The sequence below is a fragment of the Larus michahellis genome, chromosome 13 (genome assembly GCF_964199755.1).
Source record: "Larus michahellis chromosome 13, bLarMic1.1, whole genome shotgun sequence".
NCBI lineage: Eukaryota > Metazoa > Chordata > Aves > Charadriiformes > Laridae > Larus > Larus michahellis.
The window spans coordinates 4,567,689-4,580,451 of NC_133908.1; the positions used below are offsets into that span (position 1 = coordinate 4,567,689).

Sequence of the window (12,763 nt, forward strand, 5' to 3'; positions counted from 1 at the left end):
ATGATCTCCAGAGGTCCCTTTCAACTCCACCATTCTGTGAATTGTCCGTGCCAGAAGAAGGGAACAAAGCCAATTGCCTCTCTACATAGTCTGTTTCTTCTGTTCTCTGTTTCTGACTATTACAGCACTATGTTGAGTGCTGTATGGGGAGGTCAGAAATTAAAGGGGGGACTGTGAAGATATCAGTCCTAACTCTTGGCTGAGCAGCTAACTTCTTATGTACCTTTGTGCAAATCACTTGACCCCTCTGCATCTCTGTCAAGTGAATTGGGATTAGAAACTAGGCAATGTATCTGAGCTAAACTCACTGTATAAATATATAGCTTTTTGATTGGTATGGATGTCAGAGTGTGAATGAGGATTGCTTTTGCTACTGAAGGCAAAAATGATTTATTTTTTACATATGGAGTATATTTTTACTTACTGTTTTCATTTAAATTATTTATTTATTTTTTAATCTTATTGCCACTATCTTATGCTTTTAGGGATGTTAGTTTGATAAATCTTACAATGGCTAGAACTTAAATACATGCAAGCATTGTCTTATCTCTACTGCACTGCTAGGTATTAGGTGGAAAAATATTATTACTCTCATAGGTAAATTAAAGTCAAATTGAGGATGTAAGATTAATTATCTCTGGAACAGCTACAATTGGGACTTGTGTGTCTCAGGTAAGTAAATGCTTTATTCTTCTAGACTTCAGTGATGCCTCTTTTCTCTGATTTTTATTTTCAAAATTGGCCTACTAAATTAGAAGCTCCAGGGGAAGACTTCTTAAGAGATCTAGCCCATTACTCTGGGTGAGTGTTGTTGTTTCCTATAACAGATGAAGTGTTTAATCTAGGCTACTTTTAATTGAAGACACATCTGTTTCCTGCACCATGTTATGATAAATGCAGATTTGCCTTCCACTGAATTTTTAATGATAATGCAATCTGCAAAATTATGTTAAATGTAGATTATTTTTTTTAAATTATGTGAACAGATTTGATCCTGATGTGTTTTGATGTCATAACTTTTCTGAGTGATTAAAAGCCCTTTTGACTGTTCTCACCTCCAGAAGTCAATACAGCTGAAGGGACAAACAAGATTATATTCGTCTACATTATCAGCAGAATTGTCTGTTGTGTTCTAGTCACCTTTTGTAGCTGCACCACACCCACAGAGGATAGTGCTGCTAAGTAAGAAAATACCTACGTGTTAAAGCATCTCCAACTCTGCCAGCTTCTTCTAGTCCCATAACTTTAAATCACAGTTGCATTCAAAACTAGCTTCATGTGATTTCAAATGCCTGGGTGGAAAGGGAAGACTTAATCTTGTGCTACTGCACAAATAAATGTATATTTACTTATGTTTACTGAACAGTAAATGATATATTCACACACAGTTTGTTTTTTGAAGGTCAGAAGTTTAGCATGGTCGAGGCCTAGTCATCACTGCTTAGTACACTCAGGAGAAATTTGCCGTTTTCCTCTTTTATAGGCAATGGTCACTTTAATGCTAGTTTCTGGAAAGCACCGTTGTCTGAAGAAATGCTCAAATGAAGTTTGCCTGTCATATCGTTTAACACAATGCAATCCTTACATTGTAATACCAGTAGTGATCCTGTAACACACTTACATAACTTATTCAGTTTACTGTGGCCATTAAATCATGAATCCTACACGTTTTATATTATTTAAGAAGTGAAGTATAGTATGAGTTATAATGGCCATGGAGAAACTTGTTTGAGAAAAGTCATTTTGAAATATGAACTCACTTTCTCTAATGCTTTCTGAAATGTAGAGTAGCCAAATGTCCCAGAATGTAGAAAAATATTCAACAGACTTAATATCTGGAAATCAAAGGTATAAATTAAGTGTTTTTTAATTTTTGTTCTGTTGTGTAAGCCTGGAAATTCCTTGAGTATCATTGTATGACCTTTTAACAATGAAAATGTGCTGGCCGTTCATCTTGAGTGTTTGCACAATGTTACCTTTGACTAAATCTGCATGTAGAAAAAAGAACAGTAAGAGGAGCAAAGGAATCAAACCCACAGACTTTTTAACCAAATATTGAAATATGAAGTTGTGGGAAAAGACAATTTCAGGTGAGTATGACTGCATTGTTGGTTTGGACCAAAGGACATGTCAGCAATATAGACTATAGAAAAAGCTATTTTAGAAAAAAGCACAGTGGAAAATGCAAAAAAAAAGAAAGAAGAAAACTGGAGTTTTCTTCTCTAGGGCAGCAACTTTTAATTCCAATTAAAGCAGTCAGGCTAGCAGAGTAGCGTACTAATACATACTACAGGGAGTCAGTGAATACAAATGACCTTTGTGGATTTGGCTTTTGCTGCTTTTCCTCCTCCTGATTGAAAAGGAACACCCAGCAGTTGTCGTAATTGGATGTTAATTGATACATATTCACAGGAAGTAGTGTCTGTGATCTTGCGGCTTGTTTGTATGAAAGAGTATAATGGAACCAACTGTGAGGAAGTTTGTTAATGATCACAGTGACATAGCGCAGTAGTATGAATTTTAAAATTATCTCCAAAATGTTTGAAGAGTCATTACTGGAACAGACTTAGCTGCATTCGTAAAGCTTTCATGTTCTATCTTACACATTAAAAACATAATTAAACTGAAGATTAACCTTATAATTATGACCTCATACGTCCTCTCAGTAATATTCTCTTGAGTCCTTATGATGATATAAAAGAGGATGATGACACCACACAGAGGTTGCTCTAACTACTCATCTTTCACAACTATCAGTCACTATTCCCAAGTAGAAAGTCGTACCGGCTCTTCCCTACTGATGAGTTGTACCCAGTCACTTTAGGGAGACACTTGTCAGCTCTCAGATATCATTTTACCTAAAGACAGCATAAAAATGTAGGAAGGAATTTGCTTATCTTTGTGCAACCCAAAATGAAAAACTGATGTCAGATTCAGTGGGTGGAATACGGTATGGCAGAAAAGACGCCACCTTTGTCCTTGAGCATTCAAATATCTTTAGCTTTGAGCTAAGAATTATGTTTTCATTTCTATTGCTGTTCTTACTAAAAGTAAATGACATTCAGCTGTGAGGAAGATCCTTTCATATTGCTTTGTTCCAATGACATCTGTAAATGGAATCCGGAAATAATGTTAAATAATCCACACTTGCATGAGGATGTATTGTATGAGAACCAAGAAGGTAGAAGTCTTTGTAACTAATAAATTGTAGAAAGATGTAGGAACAGTTACACAGCAAAAGAGATTACCAAAGCATTGGAAGCTTGTAGTTGTTAATCCCTAATAAAAGCAGGTTGCCATAAATCGCTTCTGTAGACTAACTCAGCCCCCCAAGACCATGCAAGTGTACTGCAAATACTCTTGTTGTTAAACATCGCCACAAAAGATAGCACTTAAAAAAATAAGTATATTGCTTCAAATGAAACTAGTTGAAAATACTTTCTTGGAGTAAAAAGGAGTTAGGAAAAGTAATAGAATCTGGAAACCGTGCAGTGATGGTCATAGGTGCCCATGTGAAAATGACAAGCTGTGGTCATCCTCAGCCAGTGATGCCTGGGAGTTGGCAGCTTTGAGCTGCGAGCTCAAAGGGGAAGTGTCCATGCCATTCCATGAGCCAGTCAAGCCTTTCCTTGCAATAAGGGCGTGCTAAACCTCTGCATTACAATCCCTGTTGAAGAAAATGGCTCTGTGCATCTGTTTAGCTGTGCTAGTTAAATAAAACTAAATGTCAAACTGCTGTCAGTTTAACAGTACTTAACTGGCTGCTTTTTATGTTTTAAATTAGAAACTGGATGGCTTTTTAAAATGGTTCAAGCTTCCTGAAGGCAGACCTCTAAAAGTCACTCTTCACGCAGAAAGCCCAGCCTCTACTAATGCATTCTTTATGCCTGCAGCAAGAGTTAGACTGTTACCCAAAAAGCAGTGTCCCCTACTTCTTTTCCTGCTACTAGTGGCTGTGTAGCTGACTTTAATACAAAACCATTTAAATTTTGTGATTGAAATGGCAGCTACTACTGAAAAATTTATAATGTCAAGAAATGTGTTATTTTTGGAGTTCTGGTTATGACGTTGTGTGTCGTTACCTGTGAATCTATCTATTCTAATAGATGCAGACAGAAAAGATGCTAGTGTTTAGAGTTTATGATACGTTGGTATTCTTTAATGCATACGGTTAACTGGAAGATAGAGTGGAGTCTGTAAGAGCAGGGAGGAGAGGCAATGTAGAGTTAAGAAGCAGAGAGTGAGGCAGTACTAACCAAGAAGGTGAAATGTTTATCTGCCAATTTTAGTTTCCAATGTATTTAATACTTCATAATGTCAGTTGCTTGGAAACCAGTGTTTTGTGCCCTTTTGCTGCTTGGCAGAAATCACTCTAATTGGCATGTTTCTGGCACTGTCACTGCTGGCAGTTTGCAGCATTTTTTTTCCAGAAGCAAAAATTTTCTTTCACATGAATGATGGCTCACATTAATTAGACAGCAGTCATGGGCAAAGACAACCATTTAAGTGTATGGATATATGAATCATTATCTCTATCATCAATCACTGGAAAGACTGCTATTCCTATCAACATTTCTGCCTTTCCAGACTGTTCGTTTGAGTCTCAGTCTCCTTTTGTGCAAAAATATGTTTGTTTATGTTTGAAATTTCCTAAGTGGAAATAGTTTGCTGCTTATTAGATTTTACTGTCTATCTAAACACAACAGTCTAATCCTGTGTATTCTGATACAAAATGACACATTGTCACTGAATGTTTGAACAAAGCTAACACTTAAAATGGGTTTTCCATTATTTAATAGTAAAATGTTCTTGCTCTGTAAATACCTTTATGTGGTAAGGCAAGACACTAGATCATGAGGATTGATATTTATTTTCACATGAAAATCTTGAACCAGCAGTATTTCCTGGTAGAGGATCAGGGACCTTGGTGAAGTTCCACTTAACAAGCAGTGAGTTTTTATCAGTAATATGAACATAAAGTTACTATCATATGTTCTTACAGCAAGAAATTGGAAAGCCAAGGTGGTTTTTTCCTTTGAAGTTTTAGTAATAGTTTCCCCACAGCTTTTTGGAAAAGGATTTAAAACAAAGCCTTGAAATCTCACAGATTTATTTTTCTGCCCTTTTTCAGTACAAAGCTGTCTTCTCTGTGCTATTCTGGAAGTATTTTCCCCACTCACCTTTGTTTATGCACTTCTCCAAAGACACCAAGAGCTGGAAACCTAAATGTGCCTACCTGCAAAGAAAACTTTTATGCAAAGGTCAACAGAAATGGGAGTTACAGCATGGCACAAGTGGAGGGAGGGGTGTGTGTATGTGCATATGCTTGTGTTCTGGGACTACTTAAAAGAGAAATGGCTGCCCTCCATTCTTTCTAGGTTGCGAAAAACACATTTCCAACTGAAAATAAACCAGGTTTTTGGTAGGTTGGTTTTTGTTCCTCCAGGTAGCCAAATATGTTTGTGCTTCTCAATCTTAGAGAACCTCTTCTCATTTTCAAAGGAGAGATTCTGCCTCATTTCACAATGGAAGCAGCGTCTTCTGTATTTTAATGTCTTTGTAGCTAATCGAAAACCACTCTGAGACATCTTTAAATATGTAGAAATACATGAATACGTTCACCTGGTGACACCTTTTATGTGGGGCGGTGTTTTGACTGTGGAAGATCCTTATGTCTTGCTGCATAACATTCTGTGAACTTACCACAAATTTACTGATGTCTTATTTTAACTTTACTTGTTTCGTGTCTTATTTCACGGTCAGATTTTCATGTGATAATATACATCTTTCCCATTATGCAGATCCTGGTTTTGTTTTTTTTAAACAGACATTTGAGTACAGAATATTGTACTCATCTGCAGGAGAATAAAATGGGAGTCTACATTTGAAATAATGTGGGTATATTGTTTGTCTTCATCTACTCAAGACAGTTGTTGATGTGGTACTACTTTAGGTCCTTGCCAGAATGGTTAATGGTTCAGTATAGTAAATGATCACATATTGTCTGAGTTTCTGTGGGTTAGTAACTACATTTAATAGATTTTAATGTCATTATCATCTCATCTTCACTGAATTTAAGATGACTAGATGTATGAATATTTAACCATTTGGTCGTTACTGTGTAATTAATTACTCAGCCACTGAATAGGAGTAGTAACCAGGATGTTCCTGATTCTCCCTTGCCTCATGTGTATACATTTGCATCTCTAACTTGGCTGTAAACACTACCAAACCAGAATTCGTAGTTAATTTACATTAATATCTACATGTTAATTGTGAATAGCTGCAAGCTTTTTCTGTCCACGTGCTAAGTTTTCAGGCTATCACCTGAATGCAGAGCTCAATAGTAGGACTTGCTAGCTCAGGCTCACTACCATGTAAACTTGCCTCCAGGGCTTTTGGTAATTTCAGAAGTTGGGTGGTGTTTACACCATGTAATAATTTGCTGAGCATATTTTAAGTGAGCAAGGTACTAATTCTCATTTACAATGAGACTGCCTTACATAACTCAGGAAAGTTGTGAAGGAGTCCTAATGTATATCTATGCCAGTATGTCCCAAATTTATTTACATTACAACACTGAATGTAAAGCACTAAAGAACTGAGTGAAATGGTCAGCAGCTCCAGTATTTACTGATAAGAGTATGGAGCAGATTCTCCCCTGGTATTAATCAGTATCACTGTTGACAATTTACAAGAAATGCAGAGTTTGCTCTCCTATTGTTCTGTGTGTGCTTTGTAAATAAGAAAAGTACTGTGTACACATGGATTTTCCTTTATCTTGGCACTTCCTGCTGTTTCATAATTATTAGCTATTTAGGTGTTACAGCACCTTGTCAGAATTTAGGGGACATATAAGAATTGCTTCAGCTGTTAGAATGCAGCAACAGCTTAAGTGGAGTCTGATGTCTGTTAATGCACATACATGCAACATAGTATTTTGGGCAACTGGAATGATTAAAAAAACAAGCGTCCTATTCCAACTGAAACAGCAGTGAGGACAGTAACATTTAATCAGTTGGAATCTGATGAGAATGCAGGTGTTAATGCTGGTGCTCCTGCAGAGATTACCATAGGATCCTTAATAACTTCAGGTCGTCAGAACTTCCATTTTATTGTATGTTCAAAAAGAAAGTGCCACAGTGCCCCTAAAACTAGGTAAGGGCACAGATTTCAAGTTTAATCCAAATGAAGCAAGCTTCCTGCTCTCACCACTTCCTTCAGGGGATATTTCTTTGAATTCTTCAGGATCCAAATAGTCACCAGCTTCATATGAGATTTGTGATGGGGTCACAGCTCACAGTGGCATGGCTGCAAATAATGCTAAGTGTTCATTTAGAAGAATTACACTAGGTTTTTTTAATCCACAAATTTAGTCTGTAATGTTCAGAATACAATTTAGCTGTATTTTCTGTAATTTCAAAGTTACTGCCTCATGTGCTTTCTATTTTATACAGAAATGGATTGTTGTATTACTTTTTCTGCTATAGAAAATACTTACTCAGAATGCTTTTAAGTGGCAGTGTAGATAAAATTGCCCGTGCTTTTCACCTGGGAAGCCTTAGCTCAATATTCAGTTTGTCACTAGTACAATAAGTTAGGCGGTACCTGGCTGATATTCACCTTGCAACGCTCTCCGCAGGGTCTGGCCTTGTGCCCAGAGGGGAGCTTTTACTGGTGTAGCAGGGAGCTGTTGCAGACACAGATTGAAATGCTTTTATGAAAATATAGGAAATGACATTTAGAAAAGCTGTGCTCTCAGTGGCTTTCAGAGCAGTGCCACATTAGTTTCGCTTGTATTTATGATGGGCTATAAGACTCTGGAAACGGCTAAATTCTTTCTGTATAGCATCTGGAGTGAGCCATGTTCTGTCATTAGCTTTATTGATATAAAGGCTGTATCCATTAAGATAAGAAAATTGAATAAGCCATTTTAAGAACCAATGGGTAGCAATTTCTATGACCAGAGGAATATGTATGTAGTTAAAATGTTTGATAGATAGCTAGTTATTTTACTTACATCTCACAATATTTGTTCACCATGATCATAATGTAATGTTCAGCCTTAGAGAGAGAGAATCAAGCTGGTATAGATAGACTGCAACTTCTTTGCACCTCAGGGAATGCGACCGAGGGGGATTAGCAGGAAGAGTTAATGAGGCTGAAGTGCACCCACTGCATTGAATGCAGTTGCTTAGTAGAGGGGCAGCCACATGGGTGTGCAGCCTTCTGCCCATCTTTCCAGCAATTCTGCTCAGGTGGAGTTGTACCAGCTTAGTTGAGCAAGGACTGGGCATCATGTGTTCAGGAGTGCATGTCATTCCTTTAGTAAACAGTCTTACGCTGAATTTGTTTGTGTACACAGTAGATGCGAGGTTGTTAACTGTAAAATTTGATCTTCTGGGACAAACACATCCTTAGAATGATTCCTTTGAGTTTAGTGAAGATGACCCAGGAAACTTAAACATGGTATATTTAAACAGGATGTAAAACAACTGGTAAATATCTAGCTTGTCTTTACCCTGATGGAAAGGTTTCTGGCATTATTATTGTAGCTTCCTAATGTTTTTCTAGGACCTAAATTATAATTATGACAAATTTATTATTTCCTTTTATTTTTGTGAGTCATTTCGTACTCGCAAAGAAAGGCACCAAGAATCCCCAAATCTTAGCAGTAAAAGTTCAGTTCCCCAATACTTTAATGGCCCTGTATTACAGTTAACTGATGACCTTGAGTTCTTAAAGGATTTAAAGAGTAATTTAGTAAGTAGGTGTTTACACCAAGCACTGAAGAGATGCTTGCAACCAATTTTCTGTATGTGTTGTACACAACTGGGTCACTCCCCTGTGCATGCCGTTGACCCTTATCTATAATAATATACTCCTGTAGAGAAAACTTGAAGTATTCCATGGTATGTTATTACTGCTCAGGAGCCTCTTTTAATTTTCATGCTGATAAAGATATTAACTTAGAAAAATAAGACAAATCCTTTTGTCTGAATGGCAGTTAAAAATCTGTGTTGTGACTACAGTTGAGTGAAGCTCAATTACTTTAATAAATGTATTCCAAATTTCATCTCGATTACATTTGCATTTTAATGAACGTTTCTCACCTACTTGTCAAATAGGCAGCCCAGGTAAATTTATTAAGTTATTGTATAAACAGGGCATTGTGATGCCAGAATTTAAATGGAGAAACATTTGATGTCCTATTCCAGCAATATACTGTAAATCTATAGTGCAGATAAGTACATTGGTCACCTCTGTATTTTAAGTTTGGATTTATTTTGCTGTTTTCCTGACAAGAGTCTGTGAACCTCTAGTCTTTCATAAAATCCCAGAAATAATTATATGGAATTATGAGAGGATTTTTTTTGTTTAAATCAGGTAGTTAATACAACTTTTCTACATGCTGCGTTTCTGTTAATTCTATTTTATGTCTTTTTCTGTACTTGGAGACCGTAGAGCTACTTTTTATAATAACCTGGGACTTCAAGGAAGTCAGACTAAAAATGCTCATCCACAATTGTGCATAACATTTTCTATTGGTATAGGAGAATGATCATTGATTTTTGGCATATACCTGTTAAAGTCTCCTATATTAGATAAACCTTTAAAAAATGCCCTGATTGTACTTGCCGTTTATGCGTCTTTCTCCAGTAATACTGGTTATGGCTGATAGTGTAGAAGAACTTTCTAGGTTAAATTATTTTTGTCTACTGCTTGTCTTTGATTCATGTAATAACCTCACTGTTCACTATTTGTCCACTATAAAACACAGCTACAGCAGGGAGTTTGATCTTTAAGAAGGAACGCTTACATTAGTGGGGGCAGAAATGTGGAAGGAGCACTACAAAGGGGAAAAATATCTTTATGTACAAATATCTTGATGGCTGGCAGAAAGGAGAGAGAGAAAACTACTGGAAAAGGACATAAAGCAAGAATTCGAGGCCATTAAATGTTTTCTAGTATTCCAAGACAAATCTGTTTTATGCAAAATACCAGGTTCTTATGAAAAAGCCAGTCTGACATGACCCTGAAATCCTTATGCTGCACGCTTTAGAAAAACATTTCTTATCAGGGACATCTTATGTTCTTGTCTTTTTTTTTTTTCCTTTTTCCAAAGTTAGCATAGAAATATCTAGCAGACAGGTTATCTACCTGAACTGGAAATGTTTTCACACTTGTATTTATAGTTGCTGGACTTTAAAAAAAAAAAAAAAAAAAAAAAAAAAAGTCAGCAAAACCAAAAACCTAATCCCAAAACCATTAACTTGTGGAAATGTTTTTTTTCATCAAGGGAAGGAAGGAGGGAGTAAACTGCTTCCCTTGAGAACTAGTGAATTTGGTGCTTGAAATTTGCACCCTATATGACCTTCAGGTGCTTTAGTACATGTCTGATTAAAAAAAGGGAGATGTTAATTCTCAGTAAAACAAATGAGGCCTAGCTTTCAAGCCTAGTTGTGTTTGAAAGAATCAATACAGCCTGATGACACTTGATTCAAAAGTCAGCAACACCTTAACTTAAAGGGATGTATCCTGTGCCTGGACAGTATGCTGACTTGGGTCAGCTGCTACATTCTTGCTAACGTTTTCATCAAAGGCTGTAGAGCAATTGTGTGCCATATCCCTTCCAGGGCCCTAGCTCACTTTTTTTTTTAACCTCTGTTGTCATCATACAGGGAGTGCGTTATCGTTTCTTCTTTATTTTCTTCCCTTGCAGTAATGTCCTGCCTGTTGTCTTCAGCTCACTCCCAGGCTTCACTGGCAGCTTCCCAGTTACTAATGATACAGTCTTCTGACAGCAAGTGGAATTTAGCAGCTAACAGGTAGATTCAGGGCTGTGCCTGACAGGCTGTGACAACTGAGTTGAGACAGTGAGGGGTCAATTGACAGTGGTCAATTGGCTGCTATAAATTAGAATTAGGCAGGGAGTTTTTAAATCAAGTAGTGGACAAAGTGATGCTGAGTTCAAGATAGCCTATAGTTAACCTGTGCAGTGCTGACTGACATAAGGGAATCTCCCAGTTCATACTGGGGAACTGTTGTCCTTTGTTATCATATTGCAGAAGGAAATACTAATGTTGAACACTTGAATATAGAAGAATGTGAAATCTCTGTTAGAAGTTAAGTTGGTGGGCACCAGAGAAATTAATCAATTTGAGAGTGTGTGTTTCTAGTACACTGACCATCTTGTGATGATTTTTGGCAGGCATCATATCAGTTCTGTGAAGCGAGGTGGAGAATACTTTCATATACTTCACCAAGAAGCACTGGAGAGGAAGAACACACTGAAAGCAGCCCAGCAGGATCAGGGCACGAGTTGGAGAACTGAGTTCCAGCCACCCAAATGCTCCCCTGATGCAGAGGAGTCAGAGGAAGAAATAAACACGTAAGTCAACTCAGAGGGCTTTTGGTGGTCCGAAAGCAGTAGTTTTAAAAAGCAACAATTTCCAGTTTCTGTCATTACTTGGCATTGAAGCAGAATATAACCACTTGTGTGAACCAGAAAGAGAAAATGCTTGAAATCTGCGTAAGTGCGCAGCTGCAAACTTGGAAAGCATGGGGGAAAAAAAAGTTTGAGGTGCTGTTTAATAGGGAGGAAGTTTAGGAGTTTAGCAGGGAGAAGATCAGTGAACTCAGGGGAGGTTTCATAGCTGACTCAGCACTGATTCTCTGAGGAGAAAAGGAGGAGGCCTGGTGAGTTTGTGCCATGCTTTTGTTCCCACAATGAGACCGCAGCATTAAGAATAATGAAGAATTGTGTTCATCAGAATAAATGGCTTAGGTTGCAGAGTGGGTTTCTTCCATAGTTCAGCCTTATTACTTACTACCTTCTTCAGGTATTCTCTCCACTAATCATTCGATAGTCTGCAATCCTTTGGCTCACGTGGGTCTCTTCAGTGCACCTCTAATGCCTGTTGTAATGCTGTCATTGCTTTCCATCTGTCAACTCACTAGGTGATGAGATGATTAAATACTTAATGAGATGATGAAATACTTGCTCATCATGACAGAGTAGCTCTTCTAGAGATTACATACCTTTGGACCCTTATGGTATCAAAAACCCATCCATCTCTAACAGTCTTGTCTCATCAGTTTGCTGTGGCTTTTATCACTCCCAGGTACCAGCTTCCTCTCATTCACCTTTCTTCCATGAACCGACTCTCAACTTGGAAAACTCCTTTAATATTTTCAATGTGTTGCATAGAATTAATATTAATTGAGAGTTTAACTTCATTTTTAGAGGAAAGACCTCTAATGTCTACCAACATTTCTAAGAGGGAAGTCATTACACTTAGGATCAGATGTCAAAATTAGGGAGTCTTATGGAGAATTTTATCAACTCCAGCATGTGTTGGGTGGGACAGGAGTACACACTGTGAATGTGTGAAACAAGAAACGTGTGGCTTTGACAGGTGTGCCTTTACTTATTCAAACTGTCCCATAGGATTTACACATATGCAGGAACCCTGCCAAAAGGTGTTAGTTACGGTTGTGTGCTGTGACACATATGCTTGTCTGCAGTGGTAAACATTTTAAAAGGCGGAGCAGGGGGAAATGCCTAGATATAAAAATACAGATTATTATCTGTTGTGAAGACTAACTTCTCTCCTAGCTTTCACAGTGCTGACTTCAAAAATTAGGAACTTCATGGAATAAGAAAAGCTCTGAAGCAGTGTTAAACTGATGGGGCACAAAGTGTCTTTTTAAGAGATGATGTCTGGTTTCAGTCTTTCACAGCAACTGAAACTGCTGGCAT

General features: G+C 37.5%; 1 protein-coding gene across 1 annotated transcript in view; it reads left to right on the plus strand.

Annotated features, from left to right (window-relative positions):
- Window positions 1-12,763, plus strand: part of CCDC60 (coiled-coil domain containing 60) — a 57,664-nt gene that overhangs the window by 31,043 nt on the left and 13,858 nt on the right. The window contains exon 4 of the mRNA XM_074606169.1: window positions 11,213-11,392. Coding sequence (XP_074462270.1) covers window positions 11,213-11,392 — 180 coding nt within the window. The remainder of the gene's footprint in view (window positions 1-11,212; window positions 11,393-12,763) is intronic.